The sequence below is a fragment of the Musa acuminata genome, chromosome BXJ2-1 (genome assembly GCF_036884655.1).
Source record: "Musa acuminata AAA Group cultivar baxijiao chromosome BXJ2-1, Cavendish_Baxijiao_AAA, whole genome shotgun sequence".
In the NCBI taxonomy this organism is placed as follows: domain Eukaryota; kingdom Viridiplantae; phylum Streptophyta; class Magnoliopsida; order Zingiberales; family Musaceae; genus Musa; species Musa acuminata.
The window spans coordinates 5,355,876-5,375,822 of NC_088338.1; the positions used below are offsets into that span (position 1 = coordinate 5,355,876).

General features: G+C 36.6%; 3 protein-coding genes across 9 annotated transcripts; 1 reads left to right on the plus strand and 2 right to left on the minus strand.

Annotated features, from left to right (window-relative positions):
- Nucleotides 1–168: 168 nt before the first annotated feature.
- LOC135598577 (U-box domain-containing protein 33-like) lies at nt 169–7,705 on the minus strand. Of its 2 annotated transcripts, XM_065092612.1 has the most exons (10): nt 7,267–7,704; nt 6,543–6,667; nt 6,203–6,324; nt 5,969–6,073; nt 4,798–4,907; nt 4,460–4,710; nt 3,762–3,902; nt 1,848–2,378; nt 988–1,728; nt 169–508 (listed from the first exon to the last, which is right to left on the minus strand). In XM_065092612.1, exons 1-9 carry the CDS (start codon nt 7,547–7,549, stop codon nt 1,021–1,023), a joined length of 2,376 nt encoding a protein of 791 aa, XP_064948684.1. In that variant the 5' UTR covers nt 7,550–7,704; the 3' UTR covers nt 169–508; nt 988–1,020. The 2 variants fall into 2 exon arrangements, with proteins under 2 accessions (XP_064948684.1, XP_064948682.1); XM_065092610.1 differs by having other exon boundaries at nt 4,460–4,907; nt 7,267–7,705.
- A 1,007-nt stretch (nt 7,706–8,712) lies between these two features.
- LOC135598578 (uncharacterized) lies at nt 8,713–11,517 on the minus strand. 2 transcript variants are annotated; one of them, XM_065092613.1, is made up of 3 exons: nt 11,092–11,517; nt 9,963–10,042; nt 8,713–9,870 (listed from the first exon to the last, which is right to left on the minus strand). In XM_065092613.1, exons 1-3 carry the CDS (start codon nt 11,155–11,157, stop codon nt 9,714–9,716), a joined length of 303 nt encoding a protein of 100 aa, XP_064948685.1. In that variant the 5' UTR covers nt 11,158–11,517; the 3' UTR covers nt 8,713–9,713. The 2 variants fall into 2 exon arrangements, 1 of the variants encoding a protein (XP_064948685.1); XR_010481598.1 differs by lacking the exon at nt 9,963–10,042 and having other exon boundaries at nt 9,731–9,870.
- A 1,277-nt stretch (nt 11,518–12,794) lies between these two features.
- Nucleotides 12,795–18,919, plus strand: LOC135598579 (signal peptide peptidase-like 1). 5 transcript variants are annotated; one of them, XM_065092616.1, is made up of 5 exons: nt 12,795–12,919; nt 13,002–13,245; nt 14,657–15,614; nt 18,303–18,503; nt 18,648–18,919. In XM_065092616.1, the coding sequence occupies exons 3-5, from the start codon at nt 14,814–14,816 to the stop codon at nt 18,762–18,764; spliced, it is 1,119 nt and encodes a 372-aa protein (XP_064948688.1). In that variant the 5' UTR covers nt 12,795–12,919; nt 13,002–13,245; nt 14,657–14,813; the 3' UTR covers nt 18,765–18,919. The 5 variants fall into 5 exon arrangements, with proteins under 5 accessions (XP_064948688.1, XP_064948689.1, XP_064948690.1 ...); XM_065092617.1 differs by lacking the exons at nt 12,795–12,919; nt 13,002–13,245 and adding an exon at nt 14,057–14,435 and having other exon boundaries at nt 14,599–14,666; nt 14,770–15,614; XM_065092618.1 differs by lacking the exons at nt 12,795–12,919; nt 13,002–13,245 and adding an exon at nt 14,057–14,435 and having other exon boundaries at nt 14,770–15,614.
- The last annotated feature ends 1,028 nt before the right edge of the window (nt 18,920–19,947 follow it).

Sequence of the window (19,947 nt, forward strand, 5' to 3'; positions counted from 1 at the left end):
ATAGACATTTCTTAGATAGAGCATCTAAAATTAAATTATATAATGCAGTATATATAAATACACACACACACACGAGAGAGAGAGAGAGAGAGAGAGAGAGAGAGAGAGAGAGAGAGAGGGAGAGAGAAGGAAGAACAATGGAGAAAAATGCTTCAGCAATTTGCAAAAACGTAAGTGCTCTGTATGTTATTTTGGTTTCATTTCAACACTACAATATTTATGTGCATCTCAAGATACAGATGCACAAACATACAATTTGTTCGTGATAGTATTGATCACAAATCAGATGCATGCTCATTAACAGCAATTACATAATAAACCACATTTTAGAGAAAGAAAGATGAACACAATGGAGAAAAGCCAACTCGCTTGCTCCAAAGCCATTGTCGAGAATAATCTTGAAACAGTGAAGCCCACGATACATGTTGTTATGCCATTGCAAGCACATCAGTTTCAATCCTCTTTGCATGTTATCCAACTATTTGTCCCACAAGCCTCTCATATTCTCCTGCAATTTCATACACATATATGGAAAAAAAATGTAATAAGTTGCAATAAGCACTAATTGCTGCCATGCAAACGAAGACGACAAACCAAATCTATCTAACTAGAACAAGTTGATGGTGGATGATGTGTTTTGCAACTGTCATGAAACTTCCAGAAAGAAAATTCAACAGCGCTACAAGATGACAATTACTGCAGATGAGTAATGAGTCCACTATAGCAGAGTCAAGGGGTAATACTAGTTCAGAGACAAGTATTGGAGAACAATTCAGGATAGCAAATAAATGGGTCAGTGAACAAAGGAGTTTATGACTAAGACAAGGGGCTTAGAGTTTTTGTTGAAAAAGGAAGATTTTAGAAGAAGATTCTGAAGAACTTTGAATCTGAAAAGGCTAACAGGCGTTAGCACGAGTGCTATATTAATACTGCCACGAAAACTAGGAAGATAAAATTGCAGACAGTGTATTAGGTACCGCAATTTACCTAGTGTATTTGATAGATGGAGGAAGAATGCAACTATGGTGATGACTTCAATGACAACTCTGGTAATGATACAGACTTCACCAAGGGCTCAAGCAAATTCCAGGCCTCTCCAGCATCTGGACGGCTTCTTCTTGTGATCTCACAGCACCTCAAACCCAAGCATGCCAGCTGCTTGGCCTCCGCATAAGGCCAGTTTCCTGCTGAAGCATCTAGTATATCAGACAAGCATCCCTTATTTAATGCTTGTTGAACTGCTCTGTTAATTCCAAATGGAGATCTCCCTGTCAAAAGGCGTAGAAGAATGATGCCAAAGGAATAAATATCTGAGAGTGGTGTGATTTCTCCAGAAGCAAGGAATTCAGGATCCATGTACACAAAAGTTCCCATGGCATGAGTGCAGCGATAGAGAGTGGTATTGTTGTTGGACTGGACAAGACGACAGATGCCAAAGTCACCAAGCTTGCTAACAAAATTTGCATCAAGGAGAATGTTAGCAGGCTTAAGATCTCCATGGACTACACTGAGATGCTTGTTAGAGTGGAGGAAGTTCAGAGCGGAGCAGATCTCGGCAGCGACTCTGATGCGGATTTGCCAAGTGAGAGGTGGTGTATTGTCCTTGCAAGTTAGTCGATCTTCCAAGCTTCCATTGGGAAAAAAAGCATAAACCAGAGCCCAGGCTTCTACACATGTTCCGATGAGGTTGACAAGGTTTGGATGCCTCAGCTTACTGAGAACATTTATCTGTGTCGAAAAAGTAATGAGAGGCATAAAGTATAGAACAAAAAGATCAATCTTGTCCAAGAATTCTTGATAAGACAAAGTAAATAACTTCATATTATCCGATACATGCTAATATTTACCTCTTTATGAAACTCCTTTTGTCCTTGCATGCCTTCAGAATTCAACTTCTTTATGGCCACTGTCTTCTGGCCAAGTGTTCCCTTATATACACTTCCATATCCACCTTCTCCGATCTTTAATGAATCATCAAAGCTGTTAGTTGCTTTCTCCAACTCTGAGTAGGAGAACTCGAAGAAGCTCTCTTCACCTTGAATGCTCGTAGCCATCTCTTCTAACTTCTGATGCAACTCTTCAGCTTTTTTAACTGCATCATCTCGCTCCCTCCGCAATTCAACATACTCACTTTGAAGAGAAATGAGGAGATAATGAGCATCTGATAGTTTATTTTCTAGGTCCCTGATGATGCGGTTGGAATCAATAACTTGTTGTTCCAATGTGGCTTTTTGCTTGTCTGCCTTTTGGAGTGCTTCAAACATCTCATTCTGTTGTTTCCTAAGCTCTTCCATTTCTCTCTTTTCTTTAGAAAGCCTTTCCTCTATTTCTTTCCTCTGCTTCTTCTCTGTGGTATATAAATCTTCAGCTGTTTTCACCTATAGGGAAGTATAATAAACTGCATCACTGACATGACAAGAAAAAAATCATGGTCCTCTTTCATTTATACGCTCATAGACATACACCTAAACAAATATTTATATGCTCATTTTTCTTAATACTAAATATGTTCCAAAATATTCACACACATCTAAAAGCCTCTGTATGAAACATCAAAACCTTGCAAATATACTGATTTGACAAGATACTTTACCGTGTAGTTCTTTTTCTCTCAATCATATTAATGAGCTTTCAAAGGAAAACAACAGTAAGCTGACTAAAAAATGGATCAGCAACTACCAAGTAGGACAAATACTAGAAAAAGTGACAAAACTTAAGTAGATATCAACCATATTAATGCACTCTTTTACATACATCCCAACCAGAAAAAAAAAAAAAGAAAAAGGAATCAAAATGATTATAGCACACTTTGTCACTTTTATTAAATGTGCACAAGATTTGTACTCTGATGCCGAAAATATGCTCGTGAACTGCCCACCACGAGTGCCTATGTGTGGATCTCCAAAACCTAATAAATGTACATATTCTCTAACTAGATACTTTACCAAGTAGTTCTTTTTCTCTCTTCAACGCCATCAAGAATGACTTTCTGCACTGCCATGGATCACTTATGGCACCACAAAAGATGATAGAATTTTATGATGGATTGTTCACCTACTTAAACCCTCTATGGTTGGTTCAGAATTCCTAGCCAAGAAAATTTTTGAAAAATTAAAGATTTCCACAAACTAAAACCATTACCAGGCAGGTAAGGAAAATCTGTTCTTGTGATTGCAACTGAACTATCTAGACTTATGCAATCAATAATTAACTATTTGAATTACAATAAAAAATAGAAGAGTCAAGAAAAAAAGAAAGGACCATGAGCATTATTCATCTGAAGGAAAAAGATGCCAACGTTCCCATCCCAAACTAAGGTGAAAGCAGATAAATAATAGAAATGGGCATTTACTTAAGTAGATGGATCAAAGATTGGAACCACCTGCATTAAATGGTATGACAATCATTACTGGATTAACTAATTCTTAGAAAGGGTTGCACAGAGCATGAAGCTCCTACCAATACAAAATTTAAGGTTTATGCCTTGTGGCAAAATTGTTTTAGTGACTTAAAAACTCTTGACATCCAAGTTACAATGGAGCAACTATTTCATGGCTTCTAGGCTCACCCACTAATGTGTATTCCAACTTCAAAATTCATTGTAGGAAAAAGTTGCCTATTGCAGTTTGGTTTAATTACTATGGTAATTGTGCTGATTTAACTCAGTCTGCCACATAACTAGGTTAGTGTGATATACAATAATAAAAAATTGTTAAACCAAGAAACCATATCAAATAGACAAACATGCAATAAGGTATTACCTTTTGAGCAGCATCATGCAAATCTCTTTCAGCTTTTCGACGCCTAAGAGCCTCTTCATAAGCTTCACGAGTTAAGTTATTTGCCTCTTTGACAGCATGCTGCAGATCTTTGTACAATTCATCATCTAAGCCAGCATCTTCCTGGGGAAAAAAAAAAGAGGAATTGTATGTAACCTTTTAAATGCTTCTCCTTAAGTCTGAATATACCGGTAAGGACTCCACCAGCTTTGTTTTGATCATAGCTTATAGCTGCAGTTGGCAGTACAAAGAGTTATCCTATACTAAAACAGACAGTTAATCTTCAGGTTTAAAGAATATCATATTTTAGTTAGAAAAGAAAAATACAAAGGCATATTTGTTGCGGAGCATCCATTGGAACTTCTAACTCAATAAACAATGTCTATCCTGATCTAATATCAGAATTTGGTATAGGATGTCATCCAAAGATTGTCTTCAAAAAGCAAAAAAAGATAGAGATCTGTATACATTCATCCCATCATTCCATGCAGCCAAAAAAAAAAGTCTGAAATAACGATTTATGTCTAAGTTGTCAAAGAAAAAGATCCATGTAGCCAACGCCAAATAGTTGAGACTTACGGCTTTATTGTTGTTGTTGTCATCGTCATCATCTAAGTTATCAAATCTTCCTCAATTTTCATAGGTAAAAGAAAAGGAAAAAAATAATAAATTCTACCCACCATATTATGATTTAGAGTCGAAGATTGATGCCTATCTTCAGAATCATGTGAAGATGGCAAAACCAATGTTCCTCCATTTATCTCATCCCTTACAACTTGCATTGAACTTGTGCTGCTCAGCACCTCATCATTCACTGAATGCATCGAGTATGCTGAACTCTGAGAACTCCTTGAAATCCCATCCCAAAGATCAATGACAATCCCCTCTCTGCTCCCTGAACTTGACTCACCAGAGCCTCCATGAGATAAATCTGGCATTGACAAACCAGAAGTAGCAGATACTGACTGATGCCTGAATTTTTCTTGGGAAGTGTTTGGGAAGAAATTAAATAACTGACCCAGGAAACTAGGTGGGGTTTTTGAATTCGATCTTTCAGATTGTGCAGTTACAGCTCTTGGGATGACTCTGGTTGTCTGCATTTTACCAGTTCCAGTGGGACTAGCTTCCCTGTTGATGGTAGAATCTCCAAACAATAAGAAATTAAAAAATTAAAAAAAATAACTAAAATTCAAACTGCAACACTTAAATTTTAAGACCTGAAGCAATACGGGACAAGGTTGCCTAAAAAGAAAAGCAGATTTTAGAATCGTGGCTAAAAAGGATATTTAGTTTTAGAAAAAGAGCCAGGGATGCCACTGAATTAGCAATATAGAGCTAAGCTTGACTAATAATAATAAACACATGACGTATCACGAATTCATAAAATCATGTTTGCTTAAAGAAGAGTAAATTTTAAAATTATGGATAAAAGGATATCAAGTTTTAGAAGAAGGAACAAGGGAATACAATTGAATCAGCAAATTAGAACTAACTTCAAATGACAATAATTGGTTATGATCAATCTCTTGTAAGGATCACTAGGGAATAACCTCCAGTTTTATAGAAAAAACAAAAGAAAAGAACGTAATCACTAAGTGGTAGTTGTGCAGGAATAATATGGATTGTCATCTTAAAGCTCACAAAAAGTTAGTCATATAATAAGAAATAAAAAGATATTTCAAGTTGAAGTTACAGACACCTTATAAGTAACTCGAGAATATGAGGAAGTATCACTTATTACATCTAAAAATACATTTCATTTCAAAAGAAATAATGCATACTATTGAGCAATCAAATTACACATAAGTTAGAAAACATTGTAGATGAAGAGATGTGAGATGAATAATTGAACAAATATATCTGAATTAGGGGATTCTTTTTTCTGTAAAGGGGATGAGAGCAGGACTCAAGACAATGCAATGACTTCACCAGATTTATTCCTCTGATCATATTCATTCTAAATAGTAATCAACAATGTGAATCTCAAGGCCAGCAGGTTTATACTAAGCATATTCGTATTTGGTTACAAAGGTGCAGTTCTTGATTTGTTTATACAGTGTGAATCAGTATGGTCTCACATTCAATCTGTTTTATTAGAGGATGATATATTAAAAATCTATTAATCAACTCAGCAGATACACCAACAATGATCCAAATATTGAGATGCTTTTATAGAACTTTGGGTATACCTTGTGCAAATCAGGTTCCCTTTGCAAACAAACCAGAGATTACATGATGGATCAGCCTGCTCTTGCACAAGGAGCGCTTTCTTTGACATTGGCTCCTTCATTTTCCTGTCATTGAAACCTCAAATCAACTTGGAATTATAAAAAGTGCCAGTGGAGCTTAGCAGAAATCTAAAGAGGAGTTTATTTTTCTCTGTTTTTATGATGCCATAATTTACATAGATATAATTTGTATACTTCGAAAATTTTTTGTCTGCTGCTGCTCCCATAACAAGGTTGGTAATCTTATGCTGAGCAATGAGTTGTACTAGCCCTTGACAGACATCATCTGCCTCGATCACTAGCTTTTCAGCTTGCACCTGTGAAAGTTGTCTTTTAGATGAGTTATACCATCATTAGAATCTCATTTTTGTTTGTTCATTAACAATTAATCCAGACAATTATAGGATGAGTTAATTTAGTTGATTTGATCAATTGAACAAATGCTCACAACTCTTGGTGGTAGTAAAATTCTAAGAAAAAAGCAAAACAAAAGGATAAAGAGATAAAGGTGACATTGGGAAGCAGAAAGATTGACCTCCTTTATGATCGAACATCTTTTAACATATTCATTCACTGCTTTTTCCATCTTTGCCTTCTCAATCTGCCGATATGCACTTACCTCCTGTGACTTCAATTGATCTGCCGGAAACCATGCTCCCACTGGAATAATGTTGACATCAATGATTAGTGTTACACCATAACAGGGTCCATTGTGATAAAGCAAGTAAAAGATGAATCCAATTTCTCATTAACCCATGAAATTGTCATGTACACTTGAAAAACCCCCATTATTGCATCAAAGAACTACATACATTGCTCAATTAGAGAATCTCAGGTCATCTATGTTGAATACTAGGTACATGCACTTATACTACTGTAAATTATCAAACCAAACCTTCGTTGAGAGAAGTTGGTGTAAAGAAATTAGTTTTCTTGATTGCTTTTACTCTCTTTTATTTCATTTTCCTAACACCTTCCAAATAAGCTAGAAATCATTACCAAACATGGCTTCGTATCGAATCAAACGGAAACAATAGCGGACCCTAAAATTCTCGTTCCTTCTACTGCACTAAAAAACAAAATAAAAAGAAACAATCTTTCACTATATTTCGGTGGGATTGAAAGCCAATATATATTTAAAGAAAAAAGAAATGAAAGTAACTCGTATCTCCGTCATTCAGTGACTCACAAATCACTTCCACTAAGGGATGAGAAACACAAAAGGGCTGCGGATAAGGGGTAAATGGCGACGAGCTTACACATGGGGATCATTTGGGCGGGGACATGGACGTGGACGATGACGATCTTCTTCGTCCTGGGGGTGTTCTTGAGCACCCAGACAAGGTTAGCCTTGCTCAGCTTAAAGTCCTTTTCGACCGCAACGTGAATCTTGTCGTCCTCTCCGTTTTCCCCCTCCTTCTTCGAGGGCGCGGCCTCCGGCGTCTGCGCCTCCTCCTCGATCTCCTTGAGGCTACTCCGGCTGCTCCCTGTGGAGAAGAAGCTGGAACTGCCCACAGAACTCACGCTCGACTTCATGTCCATCGGTTGAAAATCAGGAGCCGGCGAGCTCGCAAAGGTCGAAGCTTTTAGTCCCGCTTCCTTCTCTGCTCCTTTTCTTCCCCCGTGGAAGACCTTCGCAGTTCTCTTCGCGCCAGGTAGAGGGAGACCACCAACTTCAGACTGCCTTCACAATATAAATATATATATATATATATATATATATATATATATATATATCCTTATAAATTTTAATTTTAATACAATATTTACATCCTCCATTTGACATTCATCTGATGATAAATTAATTATATTTAGACATAATTGTCAATAAATGATTTTAGTGAAAAAAATACCTCTTTTGTAACACTTCAAAGTTAATGGGATAAAATTTAAATTGTTCTATGAGGGTATGAACCATTGATTTAAACATAAGTATATCAAACAAATGAACCAAGTTAATGAGTTAACTATCTAATCAAACTAGAACATGACAAATAATATTGAAATTATTCTAATGTTAGATATAATAAATGCCTCGAGTAGCAAGGATCTAGCATAGATAGAGCTAGAGCCTATCATAACATAGAATTACTATTGGGTTATGCTCTATGTGTAGGCGGAGAAGATTTGTAATACTCTCAAGTTTAATTCTATATCGAAAGTGATAAAAAAAAAAAGATAAATATATAAAGATTTGATAAATATACTATTAATAATTTAAGTTTACTCATTTTTATCATTTCTATATATCTGAGACACGAACACATTCAACGGGTATATAAGTGGCGTTTATAATTTTAATGGCATGTATTTTGCTGCTTTTAATAGTGGCCATATTAGTATATTTCCAACAGCACTTCATGCATGGCACTTTCATGAGAATAAGTTTCAAATTGGGAGTATATACGTACACTGCACTTGGCAGGGACCCTAAACCTGTATTCAGTATCAAATTCTTGTACTGTAACTTCTATTCATCTCAGAACCTTCTTGTGTCCTTACGTCTGAGTTATTCCATAGCCTTTAGACCTCAATTATAAAACCCACAAAAGAAAAATTAGAGTCACTTTCTAATGCTATTAGAAGGAGAAGAGTAGGAACAAAGTTGTGCATCTCCTGCTACCGTTCGAGGACCTATAAATTATGCAGCAGTGTGTTAATAAGACCAGATACATGCACCTGCACCATTGACCTGATAAGATAATATTTAAAATGGGTCAGCAATGTATCACAGTTCTCAACCATTTAGAAGCTAAGCACTCAATTTATATAAAAGTGTTTGATCAGAATTTTTTTTTATTTATGCTTTGACCAAAAAAAAAAGAAGCATTGTATGTTGGGCAATTTTAAGCTATAGTAGGCATTGACCATTAATTGTTTATATGTTGTGTTGTTGGTTGTCTTTTTGAGCTCCAAAGGATAAAAGGATAAGTGATATATTTGATTCCAAGACCCTGCTGCTTATCAAGGGTCAAAATGTTTTATCAACTAAGTAGTTGACAACTTTTAAGATTTATCAGATATTTTACATCCTCAGTATTTAATAAGTCAATCCTCAAACTTCGGTAAGTAAGTTTATTCTTTATAAAATTTTCAACCTTCAATTTTAATTTATAGCCAGTTTAGTATACAATCATCATGTTTTGATTCTTGATGTCTCTCTTGTAACCTATTCATGATATCACATGCAGTTGTGGCTACTTATATATGTCCTCATGTATAATTCATGCTTGCAAAGATTTGACATCATATGGTAGATTAAGCACTCAATTTTAAACACTGGATATTGGATTGACCTAGCCTGGATCAACTTTCTCAGATGTAAAAATTTAGGTAAGATCATAATAGTCGATAAACACTGCCGATCAAGTTCAAGAAGAAGGATCATAAACCAAGGTAATGAAGTGAAACATTGTAGATAAAAGATAATTTGACTGATCAAGCAAAAAAAGAAAAAGAGATGTCCAGAAATGCAAGATAATTTCCAGGGAGAATTTCTAAGATTCAAAATGTGAAGGGGAAAAAAAACTATAATGATAATTAATTTGTGATCAAATAAAATGCACCTCACTACGCGATTTAAACCTGACAATATTACAAAGTCATTTTCTCTTCTTGGTAGACTGCAAATATGTTGTTGGAGGCATTAGTTTCTTCTTCACGAAAGCACTTGTTCTGCTCTCTGCTCTCTGGTTCATTCTCATCATCATCGCTTGCTGCATTCTCTGACTGGGCTAGCTTTCTCTATGTTATCATAAGACAGTTTCTTCTTTGAGTTCAACTTCCCAAGCAATTTCTGTTCAACTGGATCACTTGAAACTGCCACTTTCATTTTTGGTGTGACTTTAGCCCCCAGACCCAACCTATACGAGCATTAATCAACCAAATATTGAGGCCCCAAAGAATATATTGTCTAAAATAAGATAATCTCATATGCATATAACATAGTAGATGCCTTGAAGGTTGACCCTCAAATTCCAATTCACTCTGCTCGTTAGTTGCTGATGTGCTCATATTATTAACCCAAGCTTCAGCCTGAAAACCATGCTTTCATTAAAACATGATATTTAAATTGTTCAATGCAGCAATATGGTTTCTAATGCATATTGTGTTTTATAACAATCTCCAAGCCATACTGGCTTTACAACTCATCCTCTCAGTTTGAAAGACTGACAGAAATCCAAGACAAGTCCAAAGATAGATGAGATGAGCTGTACAGTTCAAATGCAAGTCCATAACACCACACAAATAAGAGGACACAAGTTTATGGACCATAAAGATCTTTTTCTTTCTACCAAGCGCAGGCAATGAAGATAAGATTTGATTTGATCGTTGGACTTTATTATCATCAATCAAAAATCTTTACCAAGTAAGCTAGTTTATCGAATGAGGTTACAAATTCTCAATCTTTAGTAAGTGGGCCTGGTACATCACTACCAGACTAATATTTTAGGTATAATATTTGTTAGATGAGGTTTTAATCCCTTAACCACTAGTAAGTGGATATGATACATCGCCACAAAATTAATGTTAGGTGTTTCTATTGCAAGATTATCCAAATGATTATCTTATGAGGCAATAGAAGCAGTCCTAGACTTCTACAATAGCAACAATGAAGTATTTAGTACCGAGGACTAATTAACTCTAATTTTCGATTCTGTCAAAAACAATGCTTAATATTGCAGGAAGGTTATTCACTTTAAGCTCAAGTGCACCTAAACGTAAGGACCTTCTTAAAAGGTTCCGACCATCAAGAGTTCCTATAGCTTCTCGTGGCACAACTACTAAGAACTTTTTTATTCCTTAGCAGATAACAAGTTTTGGCTCCACCACTTACTATCATCAATTACCATTATAAGCAGTATGGCAAACTTCATACACCAATATGCTGCAGAATTCCAATTAGTCATTCCAAAAGATTTCATTGAAGATGGTGATAGATTATCCACTAAAAGGTGCCAACATTTACCAAATTAATTAGAAAGTTCAGAGAAATCAAGCATCTAGACACAGAAAATAACGACAGATGATTCAAAAAATTGAGCAATCAACCAAAAACGAAGGAGAGATCAAAGGCTTCTTACTAATTTCAGCGCCTTGTCAAGCTTCACGACTTTAGGTGGCGCTTTGGCTTTGGATTCGCTGCCCATCGACTTTGAGCCTTGGTTTCGACTACAAGACCCAGGAAAATCGAATGAAGCATGGAGGAGACGAGATCAAACCCTTATCTTATGCATCTACATAGAAGCCCCCAAGTCCTGTTCGATTACGGCATCGAAGGCGCTGTCGATCAACTCGGGGTTATCCCAATTCCTGTTTGTGCCCAAATGCAACTCGGGCAGTTTGAGCCAGAAGTCAGTGCGTTATGGGAGACGGAGAGCGGCGACCTGCGGCCGGCGCGCTCCTAAGGCAGAGAGCAGTGACGGAAGGCGGATGAGGATCTCGCAGATCCGAAGAGCGCCAGAGAGCAAATGCGGAGGACGGCCAACCCGCATGTACGTCAAAGAAGGTCTAAAACCAACCGTAACAGAAATAGAATACATTCATATTATTCGATCAAAACACTTGACTCGAATAATCCCAAATAAAATAGTTTATTTAAGAGTGAATTTTCATTAAAAAATCTATAAGTTTAAAAATTTTATGAGAAGCGCTCCAACACTTTGAAATTCCCATTGGTTACGTGAAATAATTATTTTATGTATTCCTTTATCAAAACAATTATTATCTTTTTCTCTATATGCGTTATCTTTGTCACCACCCCTATACCCTTATCGAATCCCAGAGTCATCATACACGGGAAGGAATACGATCGATAAGGCCAACCCCTCACGTAAAGATGTAGACAACTAAGGAAGGAGAGGGGGGGCAAGTGATGAGGTTTACTAGTGCACGAATAGACAAGCAACCAAGGGAGAGGAGAGGGGTTGACCAACAAAGTTAACCCATATGTTAAGGTGCAAGCGACTAGGAGAAAGGATGAGGAGAAGCCAATGAGACCAATTTGTATGCGCAAAAGAGGGCAATAATTAAAACCAATCTATGCGTAGGGCACTGGCAACCAAGAGATGGGAGGGAGATAACCAACAAAGTTAGCCCACACATAAATGTACAAAGTGGCTAAGAGAGAAGCGAGGTGGCCTATCCTCACATACGCAAAGACATAAACGATCAAGGGAAGGGAGGGGGATAGTTGGCAAGGTCAACCCACGTGAATGTGAAGGCACAAGCGACTAGGGAGATAGAGAGAGATGACCAACGGGTGAAGGGTGGTGGTCAACAAGAGTAGACGATCATTTTGAAAAGAAATAAAAAATTTTAAGGTTAGGGTAATCTATGAAAAATTTCTAAACTTAAAAGTCTATTTCGAAAAATCACTTGTTAATATATTAAAAATATTTTTCATGTTTTCTCTATTAATAATAAAATAAATTTATTTATTTAACATAATTTTAACCCTCCAACCAAACGTTTTACTCAAATTTATATCATTAAATTCATTGATATCTCTAGATTTTTATAATTCTGAAAGTGAAATAAATAATCTCATTTGCTTTAACATCCTCAGTTCTATTAACGAAAAATATAATACATGATATCACGTGATATAAAAGTGATGAAAAAAATAATTTTAACTTTCTTTTTATTTTTAATAAATTATATTTTAATCGATAAAATTATTAGAAACATAATAAAATTATCTTTTTACTCATCATTTTTATGTCACGTATTATGTTTTTCGTCGGGACAATTGAGGCAAATCAACAATTAGCCCCGTGTAATTACTGTAATTAACCCCGTGTTGTGAGATGCGCCCTCGCCCTGTTATGCGCTCTCGCCACGCACAACCCAACGCTTCCGTCGACTCCACCGCGTACGACGAAGGCGTTGCACGCGGTTCCACGTAACTCGGTATGGATTCTAAGAACCAGGCATCTTTTCGTGTATTTGTAGCTTCCAAAGCAGAGCATGTAACGCATGGATGCTGATGCAGGAAAGAGTTGAAGCTCTTGGATTGGTCTTTTATGGACCACAGCATGGATGGGAAGGCTCAAAGTAGTGGAAAGAAGCTGTCTCCCTGTGACGTCGAAGCACTGAAGAAATGCTTGGAGGAGAACAAAGGGGACTACGTCAAGTGCCAAGCGCAGATCGAAGCGTTCAAGTCATCCTGCTCTTTGAAGAAGCCTCCTCCATCCCCTCGGATCTCCTCTTAGATTGCTCCCGTGTCTTCCTCCAAGGTTTGCTTATTACCTGTTTGATGAAATTCCCCACCGACTACTGCACCCATAATATGCAGTAACTGCTCATAATGACTTCTCTTATTGATCGACGTATAAACAGTGGCTACTAATAATGATTTCTCGGTAGAGTTCATGGAGTTTCTCTTGTGTCGTAGCGCCCAAAAACAAGAAAGAGTACTTGAAATCAAATTTAAGGATTTAAGACAACACAGCTGACACCAAGTAGACACATGCTTCTTCTTTTAATCTCAATTGTTTATTAGATACAGTGAAATCAAATTTTGTATATTTAATTATATTATATTTTAAAATTAGGTTAAATTAATTGTTTATATTTCGTTCGAAGAGCAACTGCTCATTATTCACAAGTGTTTCTATGATATTGGAGTTTGTATCTTATCTTTATTTTATTTTTGGTTTATTTAAAATAATCATAGTATGGACTTGAAGCCGATTCATTCCATTGAGCTCCACACTATACTTATTAGCAAGAATTCTTGAGGGTTCGAAATTATATTTGATAAATTTTATATCTAAAATATTGATTGAATGATGATATATTAGATCATTGAATAAAAGATTAAGGATTAAGAACTGCATTCAATAAATTATAACCCGTAAAATATTGATTCAATCATGATATGTCAGATTTAATCTCGACATAAAACCTCAATGGAATCCCATTCTTTGGAAAGAAATTGACGATCCATGAAGTTATATAGTTTATTGTTCTTCATTAAAAATCTGATTTCACTTACTGACGAGTATTTGATCCCGTACAGCGTTATGGCACAGTTTCCTGGTTTATGTTTGCGCACCTGCGAGTACTCCCAAGTAGAGTAATCTTAAGACCTGAAAGCACCAAATAAAGAAAGAAAAAGGGAAATGTCGCGTAGTGGGGTGGGCACAGTCGGGTAGGCATGTCGGTAACTCGTCCGTCCCCGATGCCAAGTCAATCCCAATTCAGTAATTGGTCATCGCGACTCCGCCTCGCGAGACCTCTTCCGAGGCGGAAGCGCTTCCAAACCTGATCGATCGGAGTCCAAATCCGTTCGGTGCCCTAAAACTCCTATCTCGTTCACAAACCCTAACATCTTATCTTCGTTCCTCGTCTCCGCGGTCCCTCTTGGATCGTCTTGTTTTCGTGGAAGAGGAGGCGACCGATTACTTCTTTCGCAGATCTACAGGTGAGTTCTGCTGGATCCCTCTCAATTCCATCTAAAATAGTATCTCGATTTCTTTTTTGTTTTTTTTCCTTCATTAAGATGCATGAATCATGATGAAGACTGTCTTAATTTTCCGTGAATTCTTCGATTCTCATATAATGAATGGCCGAATGTGGGAATAAAGTTTCAATCTGATGCAACGGTGCTTGTAGCATAACAGCGGCGCTACTTGATCTGTCCAGGTTCTTTCAGGTGTACCCACCAAGTAATTTGGAGTATTTGTGCCTGAAAACATGAGATAGAGCTTTCTACTCTTAGTCACTGATTCTTAGATGTTCGGTTGATGTCTCTTTAGTGTGAAAGCGGATAAAGAGGGGATCTTGTGGCACTGTTTCTCTTATGGAGTCCCTATGGAAGCTTGCTTACTTGCTTGAACCAGCATCCCTCACTCTCGTCGTAACTGCAATCTTTGTGACTTTTTCTTCGGCTTCACGAGCTCTGGATCATGGCAGGGAAATGGAAAGGAACCTGGATTTTTCAGAGGCATCGATCACATTAGACCGGTCCCAGGCACTTATGATCCCCCTTGCTAGTTCTTGTAGCCTTCTTTTGATGTTCTATCTCTTCTCATCAGTATCCCAACTTATAACCGCCTTCACTGCTGTCGCTTCAGCATCTGCTCTCTACTTCTGTCTCTCACCATACATGGCCTACATCAGATCACGGTTTGGTTTAATGGACCCTCTGGTTTCTAGGTGCTGTTCCAAGTCATTCACTCGGACGCAAGGAATTTTGCTGTTGTTTTGCATAGGAACTGTGGCAGCTTGGCTAGTTACTGGGCATTGGATTCTGAACAACATCCTGGGGATTTGCATCTGTATAGCTTTTGTCAGCCATGTGCGACTACCTAATATCAAAATATGCGCATTGCTTCTCGTTTGCTTGTTTCTCTATGATATTTTCTGGGTCTTCTTCTCGGAGAGATTCTTTGGAGCAAATGTTATGGTCTCAGTTGCAACACAGAAGGCATCTAACCCAGTTCACAAGGTGGCAACCAGCTTGAGCCTTCCAGGATTACAGCTAATTACAAAGAAGTTGGAGCTACCTGTCAAGCTCATCTTCCCAAGAAATTTGATGGGCGGTCAGGTAATTACTGGAGCCAGTGGTGGGGAGTACATGATGCTGGGACTAGGAGACATGGTATGCTACAATTTGCTTGCAATTTGATGGCAGCTGAGTCTTCAATTTATATCATTCTATATTTAAAATGATATTCCAGTCACATCAAACATTCATGGTTGTCTTCTTTAATTTTTTCTTAACGAATATCAAATGTTGTAATCATTGACATTGTGCATCTGAAATTAAGACTTGGAAAAGAAAAAACCTTATAATGCTGAACCTTCAGGTGATTTAGGGTTGCAGTAGAATTGTTTCAATCCTCCCATAGGGTTGTTCAACTCTAAAATCAGATATTGGATAAGTGCTGCAAGCAAGTTTGGCATTTCAGGATTGGTTGATGAAAGTCGAATAATCTTGAGATAGCAGACTGGATGTCTGCGCTTTTTGAAATCATTGAAAGCAAAAGTGATGTCTCAATTGCCATGGAGTAGGTAAGTTATCTGCTTTTCGAGAAAATGATGATGATGACTCATGGAATGAGAATCAGTTGCTTGATATAAAGGAGGACTCAAAGTGAAGAAGGCTTGAATGCAAATGAGACCAGACCAAAAACCTAATTGTTTCAGTCAAAGCCTAGGTTGTATCTCATAACAGCAACAATAAGTCATAACGTCCTAACTATTTGGGGTTCGGCACATAGATTTTCACTATTGAGTATTGCACAAAGTTATTAGATAAATCAGGAACAGGTGTTTTACTGGGCTAAGAAAAGTTTGCCATGAACTTGTTGGTATTAAAATCTGAAACACCCATTTCTTTCCTTAAGGGTGTTGTCAGCTAGACAGTGGAATTATCTGTCTGAATATATATGTTTTAGACTCGGGCGTGTTGTCCAATATGTTGCGTTTGAAGGCAATAGTTATATGTTACGTTTTGTTTGAAGAAACTTTACAAGTCAATTGTGGAAGCTTTTCTTCTATATTCTTTCTTCTAACCTTTTCTCGCCCTACTTCACATGTCTTCTCTGTTAAATCTGATATCTTCATGCTACTATCATGTACCTACTCTATACTTGGAGCATCTTCTTGATATTGAATTGCTATTATCTTATTTCTGATGAGAAATTATCAGATTTATCTTTGCTAGGTCCTAGTACTTTACTAATATGAGGCCCTATTATGCTGCAGGCCATTTCTTAATCAATCTTGCATCACATTATTCTTATGTTTATTTATGAAAAATAGCTGCAGGTTGGAGAGGTTTGACACCTCATTTTCTTTATCAACTGAAAATTAGAAATTGTCAGATCAGCGAATTATATGACAAGCAAGCTTTAGCAAAACAATGATATTGTAGGAACAGCTGGACAATGTCATTATCATGTTTCTTGTGATTCATGGGGTTATCAACCTACTTATTGCATGCAATCAGTTGATTTTTGGGCCCTATTTGTTGATGTAATCATGGATTACCATGCTCGTGCATGCCAACAAGCACTTATGGGGACATCAGCTGATGATACAATAGATGATTGTGTGCCTGTACACTGTGTATCCCTAGCCATGGTTTTTCCTTTATAGTCTAACTTAGCGAGAGAGTGGTGGTATATGATGATTGATGACATAAGGTACAATAGTAGACTGGCGACCCTCTGTTTCGTGCATGGTTGCTATTGCCTCGATTCTTTAATGTAGTAAACATGTTTATGCACTCTACATGCCTTTCTGCTTTGAATTTCAGTTAACATTTCAAGTCATGCTTTCAGAAACTTCTTGAGTTTTGGATCTAAAAATTGGCCATGATCATTGTTGCTACTTTTTATGTAGAGAAGGACATTTTCTTTACCAAGTATGTGGTGTGATCATGGTTCTGGGTTTTGATGTTACAGCATCTACTTTGGTTCAAATCCCATGCAATCTTCTTGTTGGAAATAATGGCATGTAATTCTACCAACATTCTAACTGAAACACAAGTTTTAAACAGAATCACTTTATTGGTCTTCTTTTATTTACTAACACATTTCCCCTCTAGGAATTTTAGATGACCCGGATATTCACAAACCTTAATATCTTTACAAACCACACTTTATCTTCCCCCTCTCTTTTTATGAGCTCTAGGGCTTGATTTCCTCTACATTTGATGACTGTTTTTTCTTCCGTTACCATCTACAGCATTATATGGGGGGCGCAGAAGGTGGTAAAGTGGAGGTGGTTCTGAAGATGGTAAATGAAATGCATGCAAGTATATAGAGAAAAATTTCTTTGTGACAGTTTATCCAGGATTAAGGCCATTATATGTTGGAATTTATTCTTAGAAACACACAAACTTTGTGTAGGAACATGAAATGATTGATGATGAATGGTGTGACTTTCATAAGCAAGATTGTCTTTAATTTTCTGCATCTAACTGTTGGAATGAGCTAATGACCAATCTTTCCTTTGTTACAGGAAAAGGTAATGTTTGTTTAACTTAAGATTGTAACACCATATTTGTAGCTTATGAAGAACCTAAATCACCTTCTCCTTTGTCCAAAGCAAATAATCATTGTCAATCACTTTGATGCGGAAGAACTCTGCAGCTCATAGTCATTGCCATATATGTAACATTTGTATGCTTGCAAAATAATCTTTGTCACCATGCTAACCTTGTATTACTTAGATATCAAATCATTCCACCTTCTCAAAATTGAGCTAGTGAATCATATTAGTTGAAAATGATGATTGCAATGCCTGTGACATCACCTATCACTGTTTGTTGTTACTGTAGGCTATTCCTGGCATGCTTGTAGCTTTGGTCCTCTGTTTTGACCATAGGAAGACTAGAGATATGGGTATCCCCTCAGAAAAATCCTCCTCAAAAGAGAACAAATATCTGTGGTGTTCACTCTCTGGATATGCAATTGGCTTGATTAGTGCCTTGGCTGCTGGGATTTTGACTCAATCACCTCAACCGGCTCTTCTTTATCTGGTAAGTTTGAACTTCATACCAAGTCACATTGGATCAAATTCTAGTGCAAATTAAATGTTCATTTTCTGAATTCTGATCAATCAAAAGGAATGACTGTCAGATCACATAGATTACTTGCATTCTTACTAAGCGGTGTTACTGCAGGTGCCATCTACCTTAGGACCTGTTATTTTCCTTTCTTGGAGAAGAAATGAACTAAGAGAGCTGTGGGATGGAGCTTGCCCAGTTTCAAGCGAAAAGGCTCACTCAATGGAGGTCTAAATCCAATTAGGTCCCTTTCATATTGCCAAACTTCTGTAATTTAATTTAGCACAACAAAAAAGCAATGCTTATACTTGAAAGCTGTTTATGAAATTCCAGTATATTTCTGCCAAGTTTTCTGGTTACAGAAATGAATTAGCTCGTAGTTAGTGACCTCTTCTTTCTCTTCTAATTGCTGCATCATTCGTTTTATATTCCTTATATTTGATAATCTTGCGATATAGAATTGAGTTACAACTGCAAACTGACTTGTAATTTGAAGTGGTTAGAGTAGGTGCATAAGAAGCATGCTCCTTACATGAAGAAACTGGTTGTTCTTTTGTCACGGAGGACTCCAGTTTGTTCCTCATGCACTTTGGCATGGATGAGAAATTGATGTAGACAGGCCACAGCAAGGCGAAGTTCCATCTTTCTTCTTTCATTTGCTATCTTGTCTTCTCATGCTAATCTTTTCCTGTTGTCTTTTTTTCTACCATTTTAATTTATCTTTTATTTGAATAAGTTTGATTAGCTTACAGATATTTCATGTCATAGGTCTTATGATACGTGCTTTTGTCAATTCAGTTTCCTAAACTATTCAAGGTGAAAAAAAAGTTTATTTGTTTTGATGTAATTATATTTATATTTATATTTATATTTTTATGAACTTGGGGTCTGAAAAAAAGATAAAAGAATTATAATGAATGAATCAATTTATTGAAAATTTCTTTCCAAGATCATATAATTTTATATGATTTATAAAATTTTATGGTTTTATAGTTTTATCATCTAATTATATAGTTTTATTGTTCATGATATAACGAGATCTTCATCTAATTGTCTCTTTATATTATCATTTTCTAGTATTATTATTAAGTCGTTTTTATATCCTTTTCTTGCTTTATTATCATAAAGAAAAAAATTCTCTTCCTTGTGATCATGTTCTACATCATATCTTTTAACAGTATATCATCTGACTTGACTTCTGGGGTTTGGAATTTGACTTTTCCCCCCTCTTTTGTTTCTGTGTTATGGCACTGGAAATCTGATACTGTGATCACTAGTTAGAAGAAAGAAAGCTCATCTTATTATGCCAAATTAATTGACAGTCTGATTGATCAAGTTGTCCTAATAATTCATACTTGATGTGATTTCATGACAACTATGCTTCAATAATTCCTAAGATCAAATTGATCAGAAGTGA